General features: G+C 52.3%; 8 protein-coding genes across 8 annotated transcripts; 4 read left to right on the top strand and 4 right to left on the bottom strand.

Moving 5' to 3' along the window:
- Window positions 1-625: 625 nt before the first annotated feature.
- Window positions 626-1,825, bottom strand: AYO20_09573 (hypothetical protein; the record flags this gene model as incomplete). The annotated part of the gene is made up of 3 exons (XM_022647842.1): window positions 626-1,455; window positions 1,533-1,593; window positions 1,664-1,825. The coding sequence occupies 3 exons, from the start codon at window positions 1,823-1,825 to the stop codon at window positions 626-628; spliced, it is 1,053 nt and encodes a 350-aa protein (XP_022496188.1).
- A 1,841-nt stretch (window positions 1,826-3,666) lies between these two features.
- AYO20_09572 (hypothetical protein) lies at window positions 3,667-4,474 on the top strand (the record flags this gene model as incomplete). The annotated part of the gene is made up of 5 exons (XM_022647841.1): window positions 3,667-3,849; window positions 3,920-3,973; window positions 4,038-4,139; window positions 4,198-4,257; window positions 4,313-4,474. The coding sequence occupies 5 exons, from the start codon at window positions 3,667-3,669 to the stop codon at window positions 4,472-4,474; spliced, it is 561 nt and encodes a 186-aa protein (XP_022496187.1).
- A 794-nt stretch (window positions 4,475-5,268) lies between these two features.
- AYO20_09571 (hypothetical protein) lies at window positions 5,269-6,729 on the bottom strand (the record flags this gene model as incomplete). The annotated part of the gene is made up of 4 exons (XM_022647840.1): window positions 5,269-5,646; window positions 5,742-6,046; window positions 6,098-6,287; window positions 6,349-6,729. 4 exons carry the CDS (start codon window positions 6,727-6,729, stop codon window positions 5,269-5,271), a joined length of 1,254 nt encoding a protein of 417 aa, XP_022496186.1.
- Window positions 6,730-8,343: 1,614 nt separating this feature from the next.
- Window positions 8,344-9,327, top strand: AYO20_09570 (hypothetical protein; the record flags this gene model as incomplete). The annotated part of the gene is made up of 1 exon (XM_022647839.1): window positions 8,344-9,327. The coding sequence occupies one exon, from the start codon at window positions 8,344-8,346 to the stop codon at window positions 9,325-9,327; it is 984 nt and encodes a 327-aa protein (XP_022496185.1).
- Window positions 9,328-10,105: 778 nt separating this feature from the next.
- Window positions 10,106-10,924, top strand: AYO20_09569 (hypothetical protein; the record flags this gene model as incomplete). The annotated part of the gene is made up of 1 exon (XM_022647838.1): window positions 10,106-10,924. One exon carries the CDS (start codon window positions 10,106-10,108, stop codon window positions 10,922-10,924), a length of 819 nt encoding a protein of 272 aa, XP_022496184.1.
- Window positions 10,925-11,155: 231 nt separating this feature from the next.
- On the bottom strand, window positions 11,156-13,188 carry AYO20_09568 (hypothetical protein; the record flags this gene model as incomplete). The annotated part of the gene is made up of 5 exons (XM_022647837.1): window positions 11,156-11,712; window positions 11,776-12,034; window positions 12,095-12,458; window positions 12,520-12,761; window positions 12,814-13,188. 5 exons carry the CDS (start codon window positions 13,186-13,188, stop codon window positions 11,156-11,158), a joined length of 1,797 nt encoding a protein of 598 aa, XP_022496183.1.
- A 369-nt stretch (window positions 13,189-13,557) lies between these two features.
- Window positions 13,558-15,638, top strand: AYO20_09567 (hypothetical protein; the record flags this gene model as incomplete). The annotated part of the gene is made up of 6 exons (XM_022647836.1): window positions 13,558-13,705; window positions 13,797-13,996; window positions 14,084-14,394; window positions 14,451-14,648; window positions 14,697-15,377; window positions 15,434-15,638. The coding sequence occupies 6 exons, from the start codon at window positions 13,558-13,560 to the stop codon at window positions 15,636-15,638; spliced, it is 1,743 nt and encodes a 580-aa protein (XP_022496182.1).
- A 362-nt stretch (window positions 15,639-16,000) lies between these two features.
- AYO20_09566 (hypothetical protein) lies at window positions 16,001-17,545 on the bottom strand (the record flags this gene model as incomplete). Its single annotated transcript, XM_022647835.1, has 5 exons — window positions 16,001-16,352; window positions 16,814-16,898; window positions 16,955-17,091; window positions 17,156-17,219; window positions 17,281-17,545. The coding sequence occupies 5 exons, from the start codon at window positions 17,543-17,545 to the stop codon at window positions 16,001-16,003; spliced, it is 903 nt and encodes a 300-aa protein (XP_022496181.1).
- Between the last annotated feature and the right edge of the window lie 1,018 nt (window positions 17,546-18,563).

Below are 18,563 nucleotides of genomic sequence, written 5' to 3'. Positions count from 1 at the left end.
GCCGCAGGAGGCCCAGCCTTTCTTTTATGGAACGTAGAAGAGGAGGACCATCAACGACGAGTTCACAGCAGAGAAAAGAAGAAGACTGGCCTCCTCCCAACTGGTGCGGCTGAGACGAGCGAGATACTTATACATTTTCCCCTCTTTTTCAGCCGCGGCTCACATGCATGCATGCAATCCGTCATGATAAGGCGGTTCACATTCAGCCTTATTTCTGATTGTTGCCTTGCGCCTCACAGCCTTACTCGCACATCCTGATGCCTCGGCATTGTGCATTGACTGGTTTCTGGGTGGTCTGTGTATCTGCAGTGCATATGAGATTTGAGAATCCCTTGTAGTCAGCCGGATAGGACGGCGGAAAGGGAGTTTCACCTCGATGGAACATTTCCTCGGAGGGTTGGTGAGATAGTCGGAGGTCTAGGGCAAGTGCCTCTGTAGGTAGGCACGTGGGTGGCACGCGTGGCACGCAGGGTTAGTAAGATTATGTAATGACGATCACGCTAAACCCTTGGGGGCTTTAGTTGAAGGCTCCAATAATTATTCGATGGTATACTCGGTATTGTCTGATAGGTCCCTTAGACCTGGGAGAATTCACTATGTTCCTTTATCAGAGTCACACTGAGTCTCAACTCTTATCAGACTTGGAGTTAGAACTCCAGCCTGCTGCTTGAGCCTCAGGACTGTCAAGCTCACTGTATCTGGGCGCATCTCCTTCCTCCACTGTCGGCAATTCGTGCACCGGCTTGGGCTGGCCGTCCAGCTCGGCCCTCTCGTAAATTTTACTTGGTAACGTCGTCGCCGTGTTGGTCCCTACTGGAGCTCCAGTTCCAGCACCAGCGACCGTGGCTGGCGTTACATAAGTCGCATCCTTGCCATCTCCAAGGCCCTTTTCGTGGTTAGACGGGACCAAGTAATTCAATCCTTGACGCTTACGAGTATGTGTACGCTTGCGTCGTCGCAGGAACCAGATCGCCAGGCCTACTAGACCCAGCGCTGCGAGAACGCCGATGACGAGTCCAGCGATCGCGCCACCACTTAGATCCGAGCCGCCACTACCGCCACCGCTACCGAGCAAAGAAGGATCCGTCAAGTTGCCCGGTTGAGCCGTTGCCGTAGTAGCAGCGGCACCAGAACCGCCAGCGGACCTTGTCGTGCCTGTCGTGCCCGCCGTGGTGGTCGATGTATCGTAAGTTGATACAGGGTTTCCAGTATCAGTTGTACCGCCAGCAGATGTGGTAATATATGGCGGCGCAGTTGAACTAGAATCACCTTGCGTAGTCGTCGCACTAGGAAGAGGGGCAGTAGCACTTCGTCCCGACTCGTCGATGATATTGATCGGGGCCGAGTCGACGGTCTGAGTCCCTTGAATCAGGCGCAAGCTGTAATATCCCCCAAAATTGTCACCGATGTCGACATCCCACTCAAATTGTTGAACAATGCCGTCGTCATCGTCGGCTGCGTGAACCAAAAACATATAAGTCAGCTTGAGGCACTGAGCAGTGCGTGAGCAGGAGCAGAGATTTTTAACTTACAATCGTCGTTAAAGACATCATCAATAATCCTCCCATCTTGGACCAGATCCACGGCGATAGGCTAAAAACGGTTGAGAAGTCGCATTCCGATGATTTGCAATGGAGATTAAGTTGAACAAGGTAGAACGTACCGTCACTCCATCTCCGCCGGTCCAAGATATGAAGATTTCTGCGCCTTCGTTGATTGACTCAGGAACATTGGAAAACTGAAGCGACTGAGTCTGGCCTTGACTTGGACGCAGCCAGATGACCCAGAGAAGAAGCAGGGGGATGGGAACGCTCGACAAGGGCATATTCCTCTGACATGAGAAGGCCCTCTTGTCTTTTCGGAACGAATACTTTCAGTTTGAACCAGGAGTGAACAACTCCACGTCAAGTGCACACCTGTACAGACAAGACGTAATGGGAGTCCTGAGGCATTATTTCAACAATAAACGACAACAATAATTCAGTGCAATCTGGTCCTCACCGATGGCTGGGCTGCAAATGTATTTCGGGTTGGGATAGCCAGTAAATTCCAAGACACAAATGCTTGATGACCCACAACAAGCGTGGCTGTGTGGTCTTGTGCTGTCTTGTGGTGGACTGAATCAAGCTCTTGGTCGCTGGGCATGCCAGACTCACTCGTAAGCTACAAAGGAAAAGTTGGTAGAGGACGTGGAGCTTGCCATGGAACCTGGATCAAATTCATGGGTCAATCTTCTTATCTCGTGCGCGGAGTACCTTGACTGCCAGTTGCCTCTATAGCACTTTGCATGCTCGAAGCTATTCTTAGATCCATCTCCTTTGATGAACGTGGGCACTGCATGAACTCCGAGCCCCCTCATTCTATGTGCACTATCCAGGAGCTTTTAGGAAATATAAGAAGCTCCCACACAGTGTTTTCCTGTTTGCGGCAAGTCCCGCTGTGCGTTTCGGACCACCGCGGCGAGGGTGAGGGCGATTTTATCAAGCATTGGCACCAGTCGGGCATGATAACTTTTCAATCCGACTCGCAGGTATGATTGTTTTGCGATCTTGCAGCTGAGGGAAGCAACAATGGGGGCCAAATACCTGTATCGTGATTCACTCGGGAGAAAAAGCAGCGCCTAGACACATGGTGAGTTAAATGCTCGATTGCGTATGAGTCTGATGATGCTGAACCCAGAGCCGTTGCTTCTGATCCATGTGTCACAGGCTTTCGGCCAAAGCCTGAGAGGCGGAGGGCTCAATATCTCAAGGAAAATCAGGGTATCTATGGTTAAAGGTGAATTGCACACATAACACGAGGGACACGCCAAGACTCGGCCGAGGAGTGACGAATGCAACTGTCTCCATTCGAATCACAGCCTCAACAGGCTGCGCCTGTCCTTGGACATCATCGAACTCGTCGCTGTGGACATTTCGTGTCCGGCCCCATAGTGGCCTCCTGGCAGAAAGACTGTCTTGGTGAACGCGACCAGAACTGCTTCGTGGGTAATTGGTGCATAAAAAAAGACAATACATGCACAGACTTCGAAGAACAGACAAAGTACCACCTATAGTGGACTTCTCGGGCTTGAGAGATCTTGGGATCGGCAACGCTCTTGTAAGACCTGGCTTTTGGAACCGTGGCTCAGCAAATTGTACGTATATTGTACATTCGATGACCCATAAAATAGCATCATCAGTCCTTGTATAGTCCATTGCCGCTACTCAATCCACCTGAGCTTGGTCCTGGGTTGCGCAAGGTACACGTCCAAACGTACCCTCTTGACGTGTTCAATGGTCAATTCGATTCTGAATAGAAAAAGTTAATTCAAGGTGATCACGCGACAGCGATTGGATCGGATTGGATGGGATATGACAACGAATGATGGAGAAATCGCAGCAGCACTGCCACTGTCTTGCCAACGAAGTCTTGGAGTATTGGCGAAGAAGGGATTTGGCAAATCGTTTCTTTCTCTGGCCTTGCGTTCGATGATCCTACACTAGAATGAAACTTAAAGGTGTCCAAGTCACAACCCAATCTATATAAAAGATATCTCTCCCTTCAGGTTGGGCACAGTCACTTACAACAAGCCAAGCTCGTTCTTCTGAAAATCACAATTTTCTATCATAAGCGAGAAGCAGAGTGTCAAAAGAAAGACTTTCTCTACATTCGAGAAAAGCAAACATGAAAGCATCTGCGGTGGTCATGACAACCCTGTTGGCCGGTGCTGTTCTTGCCCTACCAACAGCGCCAGCACCAGTCGACTCTTCCAACCGCCTGGCAACTCGTGACACGAATATTGATGCGTTGAGAGCGATTCATTATGCCGGGGGGGCGGGACAGTCCCTCGATATCAGGGATGATCCGGTATGACACTCTTGAAGAGCTGTGGCCTCATCTCGCAATACATTGTTGTGGATTGCTAATACCGTTCAAGGATACCACTGATGGGGAAGACACAGACGATCTCGAAAGCGACACAGATGACGAGGTAAGTACTCACATTAGATCTTTCTTCTCCCATAAGCCCCATCGATTCTAACTGGGCATTGTAGCGCCGGAAAGGAAAACTTACGCGAGCTGTTCAGAAGCGGTCTGAGCGGAGATCCAGCTCTTCCTCGTTTACAAAGAAAGACAAGAGACGTCCAGATGATACAGTGAGATCTGGCCCTTTTACAAAGTCCGATTTTGTCACCAATTCTAACATTTCGCAAGGACAGCGAGCATAGTGACGGAATCGACAGTGACAATGACAGTGATAGCGATGATGACAAGGTATATCCTCCGGACTCGGTAGAGCCCACTTGATATTAACTTGAGGTTCTTCTAGAAACACCGCAAGCGAGCCGTGGACGTCAAAAAGGCAAGACGGGCAAATCGTACTAGACGCACCGCCAACAACAAGAAACGCGATGATGATACCACCGACAACGATAGCCCGACTGATGGCGAGGATAGTCATAATGACCACACTGCCAGCGACACTGACTAAGTCTCTGTCCCGCAAGCACTTCATCGTATCATATCAAGGGGTTAATTGCGATCACCAAGGTCTTTTCATCTTGCTGAGGGTAGTGAAATTTTCATGGGCTCACCGCAGTTCGGAGGAAGTCGCTCGTTAAGGTGAAGAAGGAATCTCCAATTACACGTGCCACTCGTTTATACTGTACTCAATGCCGGTGGAACTTGAACAAAGCCCTCTTGCCAATTTCCGATTGCTTCGGCAGACAACGTTTGGGTGTCTAGAACCCCTCTTTCCACGTCCCTATGCGTAGTAGCTCTTTAGAATCACTGAAAGGGTGGGGCCTTTGGTTGCCAGAATTGTTGACACCTGCTCCCTTCTGCAGGTGAAACATCCAATACGCTGGACATGCTCTATTTCCTCGTCATCTACAACAACATCCGAGGTGTAACTATATTCAAGCAACCTCGTTTCGCTAGCTGCGGGACGCTGCAAGTTCAAGAGCTCCTGGAGCATAGAACTATTGGCCCTATCACATATTGCCTGTAGTGGGAGGTGTCGGTCGTCATGAACGGCATCGTGCTCTTCCGTCAAGGTAGCTACATGGGATGTGGAAAGAGGACCTGATTGTCGTCTATAGCAAGGAATGACGGTACAGATGGTGTGACGAGCGACGGCTGCGCTCCACCAACAATGCAACGAAACAGAGCTCTATCCATAGCCATCGTTCGTATCCCTGCATCTAGCCTGATACCTGATGTAACTTTGTCGATATTGTTCAGAAACCCTGCGAGCGAACAACTTGCCATGAGTAGCTCCCCCTCTCACCCCAGCAGCGCAGCCTGCGGAATCAAGATCGCCCACTCCCCGTTGAGGTCCTCGACCGTCAACGTCCACTCATTTTCGTCCAACTCGACTTCAAATTCACCGAGGCCAGAAGTGATAAAGGTATTGGTCGCGGGATCCAGTTTTCCAATGACACCTTGGTTGACGTCAACAAGCCTTTTGACTTGCTCGCTGTAAATGTAATCAACTTTGACAATATCGGTGGCTGGATTAGTGGCGGCGTCAGTGGCGACCTGGAAGGTGGTGCGGTCAACAAAGAGAAACCCGGCGGGTGGGCTGGCTGGATTCGCGTTCTGCGTCACAGTGATGGCGTTGGCATTCGTGCCGTTGTACTCAACTTCTAAAGATCCGGCAGCCTGAGGAGGGAGGAACACCGTTAGTGAGGTCCGTTATGTTGCTAAATGGGAGTGTGCTGTGCTGTGCGAGGCAGGAACGGAAAGCAAGGACTTACGCTCTCAGGGAACAAGATATCAGTCTTGACATTGCCACCAGGGACGGCGATCGCAGTTCCGAAAGTACCGTTCACGTTCACTTCTTCTGCTGGTGTCTCTTCCGCCGCTGCTTGCGACGCAACAGCCGCTGCTGACACGAAAATTCCCCACTCTCCATTCATATCGGCAACAGTCAACGACAGCTCATTTTCCTCAGCTTCGAATTCAAGCTCGCCGAGAGCAGGGTCGATCACAAACTGGCAGCCATCGGCAGAGAGTTTGCCAACTTGAGCCTGGGCAATGTTTGCGGCCACAACTGTAGGATCTGTTGGATAGTTAGTATTTGGGGGAAGAGCTTGTTGCAGTGAAGCCTTACTTGCGACATTGAAGATATAGTCCACCTTTTGTAGAGTGAGACCCTGAGTTCCTCCGGCCAAACTCACAATAAAAGACGAAGGTTCAAGGGCGACGAAGCCTGTCGGAGGCGGAGCGGGAGTCTTGTTCTCCCTCACCGTGAGGGTTCTGCCATCTCGGTTTTTGAACTCGATTTCGAGGCTTCCGATTGCCTTGTCATGACTTAGTGAAACACGGACATGACTTGATAGGATGCGGATATCCATCACTTACTGATGGTGGGTAGAGGACGTCTGTCTGGATATCACCTCCCTGTAAGGCTACAGCCTGACCAAATGTGCCATTGAGATTGATTTTTTCGGCTGTTTCTCCTCCTGCGGCAGCGTTGACTGGCGGAGTTCCTGGTGCGGGACAGGAGGTAGCAGTGGCAGCTGAAGGAGCCCTCGTTGAATTGACTACAGTCGTTGTTCTGCTTCTGCGCTCGTCCAAGTGACGCCTTTCAATAGCTGGAGGCGCGGGAAGAGCATCGGGTAGGCGGAGATTGGACACAGCAGCCCGCTTAGCTTGCACCAATACCGCAGGTCCAGCCAACGGCATCGGAGCAGCAAGCAGACTCAAGAACTGAGACAGGAATATCAATGACAGGAATAACATGATGACAGCAGTGTAAGAGAAGAGGACAGCTCCAAGACAAGTGGCGAGACAAGCACTGTGGAAAGAACGTGACACGAAAGAAGGGAAGGCTGGGCCAGCAGCTCAAAGAATATAACAGACGCGGAAAACGATGTACCGTATCAACATGTTTCTTGACAGGATTGGCAAAAGTGACTGGACTCTATATAAGAAATCCTCTACGGCTGCTCATCACGGGCAATGGTCCCTCGGAGTGAGAGACGAACACTCATCTGGTGGATCCTACATGACACCCGCTATCACAAGAGCAATTTCAAAGGTGTGTCAAGTTAATCTAGAGGACAGATACCTCCTCATGATAGTTAGACCTGTGAGTAGAACTAATCCGTCAACACAGGAGTTACTTTGATCACTTGGCGCTGACCCCTTCTGCGCGAAGGTCTTTACGCGGACTTGTCGCCAAGCTGTGTCCGAAAGAGGCAAGATCAAGTCAATGCCAAGACATTCCACCCCGCCGCCAAGCACAAACGTCGTCGCGGAATGAGTGACGCAAGCAAATTCGGCTCGCACTTGGCTTTCACTTCTAATCGTATACTACTTGGCAGGCTGGTAGGGCAATTGAAGACGAAGCTCCACGTGTCACAATGCCCTCGCCAGTACTTGCGATAATCGGAACTTAGCAATGAACAACCATGCCAATGTGGGGTGTCTAGGCCAGTCGCAATATGTCTTTGGAGACATTAATTCGAACCCGGTATTCGTCGCAGCTCTCGCAGTGCTTCTGGACATCTTCAAAGCTGTTCTGGATAGCATTACATTAGCTAGATCGCTGCCACATCCTTCATCAGGTGCAAGACGCGAATGCGTCGAGGTGGTTACGTGGCGCACGTCGTGGCGTTTGCTCGGAAGCGTCGTCGAGCCAAGCCGCTTGCGACGGTTCGCGACTCTATCCGTCTCATCTTGGTCTGAACGTCTGTATAGCCGCCCTAAGAAGCCCATGAAGCCCATAAAAGATGACGCTATCTCCTTATTCCTTCGTAATCAGTATGATCTAGAACCCGGTTGGAGGCGCGAGGATACAAGCAAGCGAGCTTGCTAGGCTAAACCTACCGTCGAGACTTATATCGATAGCTTGTATCACTTGTACCTTTCTTCCTCTTAACGAGCAAGAAGTGGCTGGCTTATCCCCCATGAAACAGGTGTACGTCAACTCAGCACGCTCCCAGCTAGTATGGCCCTCTTCAGATTTGCAAAGTAACTTCCACGCCCACGACCGGAGGGCTTGGTGTCGTTTGACATGACACCCCCTATCTGCCGTTCCCCACGAAGTATTGGAAAGCGACGCTGAAAGCCCATTTTGCTGCAGCACGAAACATGCTACCTCGGGGCCTCGCCTGTTCGAAAGTGTTGTAAACAACGGCATCGTCGACGGCTGGACAATAAGTACCCCCAGAACATGCTGCTTCCTATTAGACAGGGAGCCACTTCACTAACGAGAGGGGACTGAAGCCTCACTCACTTTCCTGGTCTATCAATCCGGGTATTCACAGGCTGGCCGTTGAATTATCCCTGCTATATTCAACTTACATTCCTTTTGCTCTATCCAGTTCGCTTTTCCTGACTATCCAAATAACAATGTTGTTCAGTTTTGGAACCCCACTACAACGCCAACGCCGCCACGCCCTCAGACCACATGGCCTCCTCCTCGCCCTCCTCACACTCACATCGGGTGCCGGTGCCCAGGACGAGGATGAGCCGACCTCGTCAGTAGCTCAAGCCAGTGAGCCATTCACTGATCCTCTGACGGCACTGCCAATGCAACGCTTCTTCGGAGCACGGACACAATTCGCCTTCTCCATGGCATTATCCACCGCCGCAACGACAACCACGTCCTTCATCGGGCAGCTCTCCTTTCCTCTCGTGGGTGGCGCTGGCTGGGGCGCCTTCGGCCTGACAGGCGAGATGGAAGGCAACTTCATTCTAGCCGTGTGGCCGGATGGCGCAGGCGGCGTCATGGCGTCGTTCCGCCAGGCCATAGACGAGGACAACCCGGCCGAAGTGCGTGGCAATTTCGCTGTGCGGCCCATCGCCAACGCCGTCTCCGTCAGCGACACACAGCTCACATACACCTTCCTCTGTGAGGAGTGCCTCAACAGCAGCCTCGGCCTGGGGCCGGAGGCCACCGTCGCCAACGCCGTCATGGGCTGGGCCCTGTCCGAGCGAGCGGTTCGCGACCCCGGAAACCCTGCAGCGTTCTTGGGATTTCATGAGCGTGGCTTTGGACCGTTTACGGCAAGGTTGGGTGACGCTAGGACTGCGGCGTTCGAAGGCGTGGCAGCTACGGCTGGGTTGCCGGTGGCTGACTCGGGGAATGCGGTGCCAGCCCAAACCAATATATTTGATGGCGAGGGAAGTGGGGACGAAGGCGGCAGCGGTGATGATGACGACGACGACGACGATGATGATGATTTCTTTGGGGTAGCTGCTAGTACTGGTGCTGGCGTCCCTGCTACAGGAGCTAACATCGGCAGCGGAGCTGCAGCCTCCGGTAACAACAACCAGGGGGGCGCTGGGGACGACAACGCAGATGACTCGGACGACTCGGACGACGATGACTGATGACGAGAATTGTATCGTCAGTAGCGTTCAACGGAGCCTATTGTAAGGTGAATTGTCTCGGTGCGTCTGTCACCATTTGATGCCCCTAGATCTACTGTACATATCTGTCCTTCCATCGATCACTACTTGGGCCGCTGAGCGCTCAGTAGTGCACTATCGTTTGTAACATAAAACATAGACTGGATCTCTGTGGCAAAACTGCCACACGAGCAAGACAGTTCTCGAAAGTCCCCGGTTTATCATTAGGTTGGGTGCTGCGGCTATGCTTTGGGATAGTTTCTACCCTGATGAGTGTGAAGGTCACGAAACCAGATGTCCACTTCTTCCATCAGTTTACGTTGTAGGTATTCCACATGCACTGCAGGTTCAACCAACCGCATCGCTTTCATCGCCGAATAGTATACTCCGTATAGTCCGATAGGTCCTTAGGACCTGGTGGAATTCACCATGTTCCTCCATCAAGTCACAGGAAGTATCGTAGCCTTGCATGTGCCTTACTCTCTCCGTGACTCGCTTAACTCCATCTGCGGCTCCACTTGCCGAGACTGCTCACAGTGCGTGAAACGGCAACTACTACTTCCTAATGCGGAAGGCCAATATTCCCGACTTCTCCGCATTCCAACCTCCAGGTCTTGGTCGCTTTTTTGCCTTCTCCAACATCTCAAAAATGGTTGACGTCTTGCGTATGACTGTCAACATTTCGTTCAAACTTCATTGATTCTCCAAGAAGTCCTTTTTGCCTGTGCCGAAATCTCTACCACCACAGATAACAAAGACAATGCCTCCCACGGGTGTCGCCATCCTCCTCGGCGCCGGACCCACAACCGGTTCGGGTATTGCCCGGGTCCTCGCCCGGCCATCCCAGGGAAACCTCGCTGTCGCCCTGCTCTCGCGCAGTGGCGATTTCCAGCTCGCCGAGCGCCTGTCGCGTGAGTCCGACGGCGGAGTCCTCAAGGCGTTCAGAACCGACACTACAGAGCAGAGCCTGAACAATGTGTTTGACGAGATCAAGCGGTGGTCCGAATCGCTGGGCCAGGACGTGAAGTTGAAATTGGCCATCTGGAGCATCAAACACTCGCACAAAACGCCGTTCGAGGACGAGTCCGCTCAGCGCTTTGGGGATAGCTTGCAGACCTACGTCACCGGGGCCATGGTGTTCAGCCAGCTGTGTCTCAAATGGTTTCTCGCTCAGTACCCAGCGGATGTCGAGAAGAGTGCAGCAAGCGGGCATGAGGAAATGATCAAAAAGGGAACATTGATTTTCACGGGGACCTTGGGCGCTTTGAGAACCAATCCCGGCTATGCCGCGTACGGGGCTGGACGAGCGGGCGTGAGGATGCTGGCCCAGAGTCTGGCCAGGGAGTATTCCGCCAAGGGTGTTCATGTTGTTCACGCGATTGCCAATGGCGGCATCGTCGATGTCGATGCATCTGCTGATGCGGAGGGAGATGACGCGAAAGCCAAAGAGGCCAAAGTCGCTCTAGGAGAAAGAATCCGTGCGGAAAGCGTGGGCAGATTGTACCTGGAGTGTATGCGCCAGAGCTGCGACTTGTGGGTCCACGAGTTAGACATGAGGCCTGCGAGGGAGAAGTTTTGATTGCATTGAATGGCTTCATCTAGCCACCACTTGGTGTATAAGGGTTGAGACAAGGGCCGAACACGCTCGGAATGACTGAGTGTCTGTTCGAGGTACGTAACAAGAGCAGATGCCATCAACTACCTATACAAGTACCTACAATAAATATTCCTTCATTACTACGTGAGAGATTTTAAAGCTGTTATGAGCCCAGTAGTCTTGTATTTCCCAACTCTCCACATTTTCCACCCACTACCTTTCTACGTACCAAGCCAGGTCGTTTCCACTTTGCAACTCATACTCCAAGAACCCGTTGCCCAAGAATCGAAAGCGGTTCTTGTCTCTAGTCACAATCTCAAAGTCTTCGGGCCGCAGGTCTTGGATGAGCCGCTTGAAGACCAACGCGCTGCCGGCAAAGGTGGCCGTCACGCGGCCGTCGACGGTGTTGTTCTTGTACCAGCTCCGACAGGCCCCGGTCCAGGTCAGCGTCTTGTGGATCTGGTCTGAATAGAGAATAAACTCGTCCACGGCGCTCTGCTTGGGCACGACGGCTTTGATGTCCTCCGAGGCGATCTTCCGCATCCACTTGATCATGTACTCGGCACTCCAGCCGAGACTCTCCATCAGAGAGCCGTGGCCGATCAGTGCGTTCGGCCCCGTGAACATGAAGTAGTTGGGCATGTCGGCCGACGCGAGTGAGAGGTAGGACGAAGGCTCCTCGGCCCATTTGTCTGCGAGATTCACCGAGTCGCGACCAACGATGGGATACTGAGGACGGTAGGAGACGTCGAATCCCGTGGCACAGACAACTGCAGAGGACGCGCTGGATTAGCTCTGGCGGAGCGGTGTGTGTCAGAATGTGTAAGCCTTACCAACATCCACTTTGTACGTCTTCCCGTCGGCGGTGACGACGCTGTCGGCATCGATGTGCGTGATGGGGCTTTGAGTGAGCTCGACGTTGTCGCGCAAGAAGCATTCGAGATAGCCTTCGCCGGGTGTGATCCTCCGACAGCCCAGCTCCCACTTCGGGATCAGTAACTCGCATAGTCTCGGGTCGTTTTGTAATTTGCTCGTCATCTGTGTACGAGCCAGCTCATAGATCTGCCGATTGAGCTCCGAACCTTTCAAAAACTTGCGGGGGTCTGTCAGCGTTCTCATATCCAAGTATATGGCCCGCGGTCAGGGCCGTACCATTTTGAAACTGTCGTTGATGTTGTGTATTATCTTTTTGCGATATTCATGGTGTTTCTTGGGGTTGTTCAGGAACTCTTGCTTCTCTTCCTCGGTGTACGCCGGGTTATATGCCGGGTCGTCCTTACCCAGCAGGGAAGCCGGGTTCATGGTGCTGACCACCCATGTAGGCCCGCGTTGGAAACTCGTCACCTTCGTGCCAGGCAGTTTGGCCAATTGGGGTAGGATCTGTATTCCAGATGAACCGTTGCCGATCACGGCAATTCTTTTGTTGCTGTAGTCGTATTCGTGGTCCCAGTTGGCCGAATGGACCTTCTTACCTGTAAATTGCGACAGTCCAGGAATCGACGGCCACTTCCAGTTGCTGTGGCACACAAGTCAGCTACTTCCGAACTTGGATCATTTCTCTGGAAAAGCTTTCTGACTTCAGGAAACCTTGCGCTGATATTAAGATGTCCGCATAGTCCTCTACAACAGCGCCGTTATGCTCGACCATCACCCGCCACTGACCGCGATCTTCTTGCCAATACGCACCCGTGACGCGATGGTTGTACTTGACGTCCCGCTCGAGATTCCATTTCTTAGCCGTCTTCTTCATGTATTCCCAGATTTCAGGTCCGGTGGAGAAGAACCGAGTCCAGCTCGGGTTGGGGTCAAACGGAAATGCCTTCGCCGGTCAGCAATCAAACAACCCGCTCTTGAGACGCTGCGGAACGTACATAGATGTGCGACGGAACATCGCAGACAACGCCCGGGTAGGTGTTTACCAGCCAAGTGCCGCCCAGCTCGGACCTCGCTTCGTAGATCGTGTGGTCGATCATATCGGCGAGGTCGGGGTGTTGGTGCTGGAACTTGTGGGCCAGCGTGAGACCCGAATAGCCAGCACCAATCGTGACGACACGGAGCTTTCTGGGTGTGTATGCTGGCAGAGGGTTCAGTACTGTGCTCGCATCTTTCAGACTTTGGGAGTCGCCGGCATGGGCAGTTGGTTCAGGGACCCCGTCAGACGTGACACCAGCGCTGTTGCTGGTTCCATTGGGCGTGCTCTTGGTCGCGCTGGTTGTAACGCCGTTGGTCTCGCTATGGTATGCCATTGTCAGGTGGTAAATGAATCAGATGCTGTTGGGAGTGCATCACAAGCGGAAGTGGCATCAGGTCCTGGAATAAATCAAATCCCCCCAGGCTCTGGCAAAGGCCGAGGTCAGTGCGATCATGCCACTGCCATGTATAGCCTTGCCGGCGGAATGACTTTTTCGCCAGCTCCAATGCGGAAGCCAGCCTGTGGTTCTGCTGGAGTCGCAAGTGAGTTGCAGAGTACGGATCCCCGAGGCGGGTAAAAACACCATCGGGGGCTCCACTCCTCAAGGCACTCAAGTCCCCTTTCGCCGAAATGAATTGACCGGTGATCTAGACGCGTCAGACCACTTGGCCGTGCACAAAGCACACGATTTGGCATATCATGGATGGCCTTGAAATGGGACAAGGCAAAATACCCCTGTCGCCGAAAACCTCTCGGCAAGGTTCAGACTCGAGGCGCCGCTATGATCCCTCCAGTCGCTGGGGAAGTTTTTATCAACCCAATGCATGTCTCGATAGCATATATCGGGTCTTGTGAGCAACAGGTTAGATTCGTGTGTTCAACAAACCCTTCCAGCTCGTTCGTCAAATACCTTCATCCCAGTGCTGTGCCTTTCTTCAACAGCAACACTCGCTCTGCAGGTTGCTCTCCGCCACCAGACGATATTCCCGCCGGACATGGGTTCCCTAGGAGAGTGCCGCGAGTATGATGCCATACTTATCGGTGCCGGCTTTGGAGGCTACACAATGCTTCCGAAGCTGCGCAAATTGGGGCTGCGAGCCAAGATATTTGAACGCGGGTCAGGCTCTGGAGGCGTCTGGTTCGTATCTCGACTGTGAAAAGCGTTGGACAGTCTGACTGAAGATCGCCGCAGGCATTGGAATCGGTGTAGGTGATTGCATTCCTCATAGCTGGGTCAGAAGCTCACCATTCAAGACCCCGGTGCTCGCGTCGACAGCGACTCGCCGGCATATCAGTTCTTCGATCGGGAGATTTGGGAGGATTTTACCTTCTCTGAGCGATTCCCTGGGTTCCGCGAATTGCAAAAGTACTTTCAGCACGTGGAGAGAAAATGGGACCTTCGAAAAGATATCGAGTACCACAAGAGCGTCACTTACGCACACTGGGATCCCGAGAGTCGACGCTGGGTCGTAGGCTGTTCTGACGGAACCACGACGCGATGCAAATGGCTGTTTGCGAATGTGGGCTTTGCGGCCAAGGAGTAAGTGCGTCGCGACACCATACAGTCTTTCTGTGGAATGACTGAACGGAGCACAGGTACAAACCGTATCTCAAAGGCTCGGCCGACTTTCAAGGTGAGATGTTCCACACGGCTCATTGGCCAGACCACGATGTCGCCCTCAAAGACAAACGCATCGCCGTCATCGGGACCGGGGCCAGTGGGATCCAGGTGATTCAAGAAGCCGGTAAACTCTGCAAGCATCTCACGGTGTATCAACGCACCCCTAATTTTTGGTAAGGTGTCCCGTATCCGAAGTTGAACGCATTCTGAAACATCTTCAGTCTGCCGATGCAGCAGCGTCGTCTGGATCCTGTGGAAGAGCAGAGAAAGAAAGACAGTGGCCTGTACGAGGCGGCCTTCAAAGCATGTGAAAAGACCTCTGCCGGTGTCCCGTACGAATCAAATGGCCGCAAGACCTTCGATGACACGAGTGAAGAGCGAGAAGCGTATTGGAACCGCCTCATACAAGACGGCGGCTTCAAGTTTTGGGTCGCAGGTTACGACGACCTGAACTTGGACCAAAGGGCCAACGACGCCGCGTACGACTTTTGGCGCCGCATGGTCCTCAAGCGCATCAAGGATCCCCAGAAAGCCCGGCTGTTGGCGCCAGAGGTTCCACCGCATCCTTTTGGCGCAAAGCGTCCGTCGCTGGAACAAGACTACTTTGAGGTTCTCAGCCAGCCCAATGTCGACATTGTCGACTTGAACGAGTTCCCTATCCAGGAAGTCAACGCCACGGGGATCCGCACCGCGGCGGGGCAAGTCGATGTGGACATGATTGTTCTCGCAACTGGCTTCGATGGTCTGACGGGTGGCTTCATGGACATTGACATCCAAGGGGTTGATAGAAGAACCCTGAAACAATACTGGAGTGACGGCGTCAAAACCTCCATGGGGGTCGCGATCCCGGGGTTCCCCAACCTCTTCTTCCTGTTTGGGCCACAAGCACCATCAACATTCTCGTAGGTGTTTCTCTTTTGTCCTGGCGGCTCTTGAGCTAACAGCATGTCTTTCCCAGGAACGGTCCGACCTGTATTCAATTTCAAGGTCGATGGTTCGAAAAGCTGGTCCAGAAAATGCTCGACGAGGGCATAGAAACATTGGAACCCAAGGAGGAAGCAGCCGACACCTGGACCGAGAAGATTCGTGAGCGATGGGAAGCAACTCTGCTCCCCCAGGGCAAGATAAGTATCTCCGCGGCTCAAAAGGGTGTCCTTCACTGACATTTCACACAGCTGGTGGACTGGAGCAAATATCCCAGGCAAGAAGGTGCAGCCGCTCAGCTGGGCAGGGGGGCTCCCGTCATATATGCAGATGCTGTATGAGACGCTGGAGAAGGACTATCAGGGCTGGATCATCGGAAAATAGTCATGCAAGTTTTCTATGTCGTAAGGTGTCCGAGTGAAAGTTGACCCGGGGTAGAGAGGACCATTTGATGACGGAGAACTACAAGGAAGGGGTTTGGAGATGGCTTGCGTCTAGTTTATTGTGCTCCTCACGTAACTTGATCACAGGGTTCTGCGACATGTGCAACGTCTATACAATAGTATCAACCTTTCCGGCCTGTCATGTCCAGTGTGTGGGATCATGTCTCCGGCCAGGCGATCAATGGCCATATCTCCGCGATCTTTCCCCCCTGGAACCGAAAGAAGACGTGCTCGTAGAACACCACGCGATCCTGGCCCAACTTCTTGTTCGGAGAATCATAACTCAGCCTGAATCTCGCTGAGACCATGCCGTCCAGGTCGGTCGAGCAGCGGTCGTCCACAACTAACATCTCTAGATCAAGGCGAAAATTCTCGAGTTTCCCAACAATCCCATCGATCATTCTGCCGTAATCTTGACTGGTCATCGGCGGCTGTGCGTTGTAGATGACGCCGTCGTGGACAAACTCTGGTAGTTCGGAGAATCTGCGCTCGCTCATGCAGGCCGCGTATCTGGAGCAAATTGTCCGAAGATTCATTGATTTTGGCGGATGAGATGATTGGTGAGGTAGCATTTTGGGCGTCCAGGGGGGTAAGGCTGCCTGAATATTTGTTCAAGGAGTATATCCCGCTGGAGAGTGCAACGAGATCAGATTTTATAGCAGCCATAGCATTGTTGTTCGCCCTTGGTTGAGTAATTTCGGCGAAAGATCATTCATACCGTTGAAGACATGACTGGCAGGCGCATGATGGTGAATGACCAGTCCGTCAATGTTACACTCCATATACTAACCACCGTGAAGCCGCATTGCACCTCCTCGACCTATCATGCCGCCGTCTCAACACCGGCCTGCTTTTTCATTGCTGGCATTCAGAAAGTGTGCGTTTCTTGTCTATGGAAGGTTAAAGTCTACCACTATGCGCCTACAGTCATCAGCAACCCGTTGTACAGGCCTGTACTGTATAGAACTCACCCTGCAACTTGACCCTTTTTCAACCTTTGCACAGCTTCATTGAACTTGCTCACTCCAACCACGACAGGCTCCAGGTGGATCTTTCCTGAACCCAGCAGTAAATATCATTGCTTTCATCTGTCACCATTGTAAGCGTCTCACCTCGTTTCGCAAAGTCCAGGGTGGCAGCTATATCCTTCCGACTGCTCGACAGGGTACCCCTGATGGACTGGTTCTTCAAGCAAAGCTGGGTAGGATCCGCATCAATGTGATATCGACCCTTGGGCGGGAGTCCGACGCTGTTTCCGACTCAATTAATCCATGCTTCTCATCAATCAGAAGTTTCAAGGTGTTTTGACATACCACATAACCACTCCACCGATACGTGAACCAAGATAGTCAAGCGATGCGGGATAAGCCTGTACAGCTAATCGCTCAAATCAGATCCAATCACGCACAGATATCTCCGCTTCGAGGAGCACACTGACCACTGACAAACACGCCGTGAGCACCTCCGTTGGTGACTTGCAAGACCTTTTTGACCGGGTCTGCCTCGGTCATAAAATCGACAAAATACTCAGCACCAAGGCTGAGCGAAAGCGATCGACGACTTTCGCCAGTATCAACCACCACAGGTCGAATGCCCATGGCGCAGGCCAGCTGTACACCTTGGATGCCTGTTCCACCACCTCCGCCAGGGAAGACGGCCCAGTCACCGGCTCCAAGTCCAGATTCTTTTAGCGAAGCATACATGGTACCTGCAGAGCACATGGCAGGCCCTGCCACGTAGTCAGAAACTCCCTGGTCATTGCTTCAGCTGGAGAACATCAGATATCAGTCCTGGTCAAGATACCTCGGGAATGAGCTAGGGCCATGATGTTGTATCAGTGTCTATTCTTTCAGTTTCCTCGAGGAATTTGCTCTGCAACGCACATGGACAAAACCTTCGGGGACAGCACAAAACTGCTTGTAAGTTCCTGCGAGAAATCAATTCACAGCCTCTTCACACAGGAGGGCAAGTCATTGGTCGTTCCTACCGTCCACTGTCCCCCCTGTATAGACTGCTTGCGGGCAGTATGTCTCTCTTCCCGATTTGCAGGAGTCGCACAAGCCGCATGTGCTATGGATCGGACCATATGCCGCTCGTTGGCCAACTTTGCAACTCTTGACACTGTCACCGATCTTGACAATCACTCCAGCCCCTTCGTGGCCGGCACAAGAAAGTCCCATCTCCGACATTTTTGGGAATGTCCAGTCATTCATCATAAAATGCACATCGGTCAGACACAATCCGGTTACATTGAGCTTGATGAGAACTTCCGAAGGCCCTGTGGTGAAAATCGTCCATCAGCAACTGGTCCATCAGCAGTTATAACCGGGTGTGTATAGTCCAACCAATGCTGGGCACTGGAACTCTCTCAACTGCCACGAAGAAGTCTGGTCCTTCGTTTTTCTGTCCGACGTTTGTAAGTTGAGATGCACGAGTCTTCACAGTTCTGCTGTCTACGCACGACAACTCCTGCCCAACACTCCTTGGGGATCTCCATGGTCGCCTCTTCCTCCGTTGACATCCTCCCTCTACTTTGTGGGAATCGCGTTGTGAAATCTGAATCAGCGCTTGTACCCTAGGTTACAAGTGGACGTCTTTGTCTCTCGCGTTTCGAAGGCACAGTACGAATCGAATAGCTGACGACTACTTTACATGTAGTGTGTACGAATACTACCCCTGCCTTGCACCAAGACCAGCAACGTTGGACAATCCGGTCTACTC

Source organism: Fonsecaea nubica (assembly GCF_001646965.1).
Source record: "Fonsecaea nubica strain CBS 269.64 chromosome Unknown Scaff90, whole genome shotgun sequence".
Lineage (NCBI taxonomy): Eukaryota > Fungi > Ascomycota > Eurotiomycetes > Chaetothyriales > Herpotrichiellaceae > Fonsecaea > Fonsecaea nubica.
Note: the sequence above shows the minus strand (reverse complement) of the source record. Positions and strands in the feature narration are given on the sequence as shown.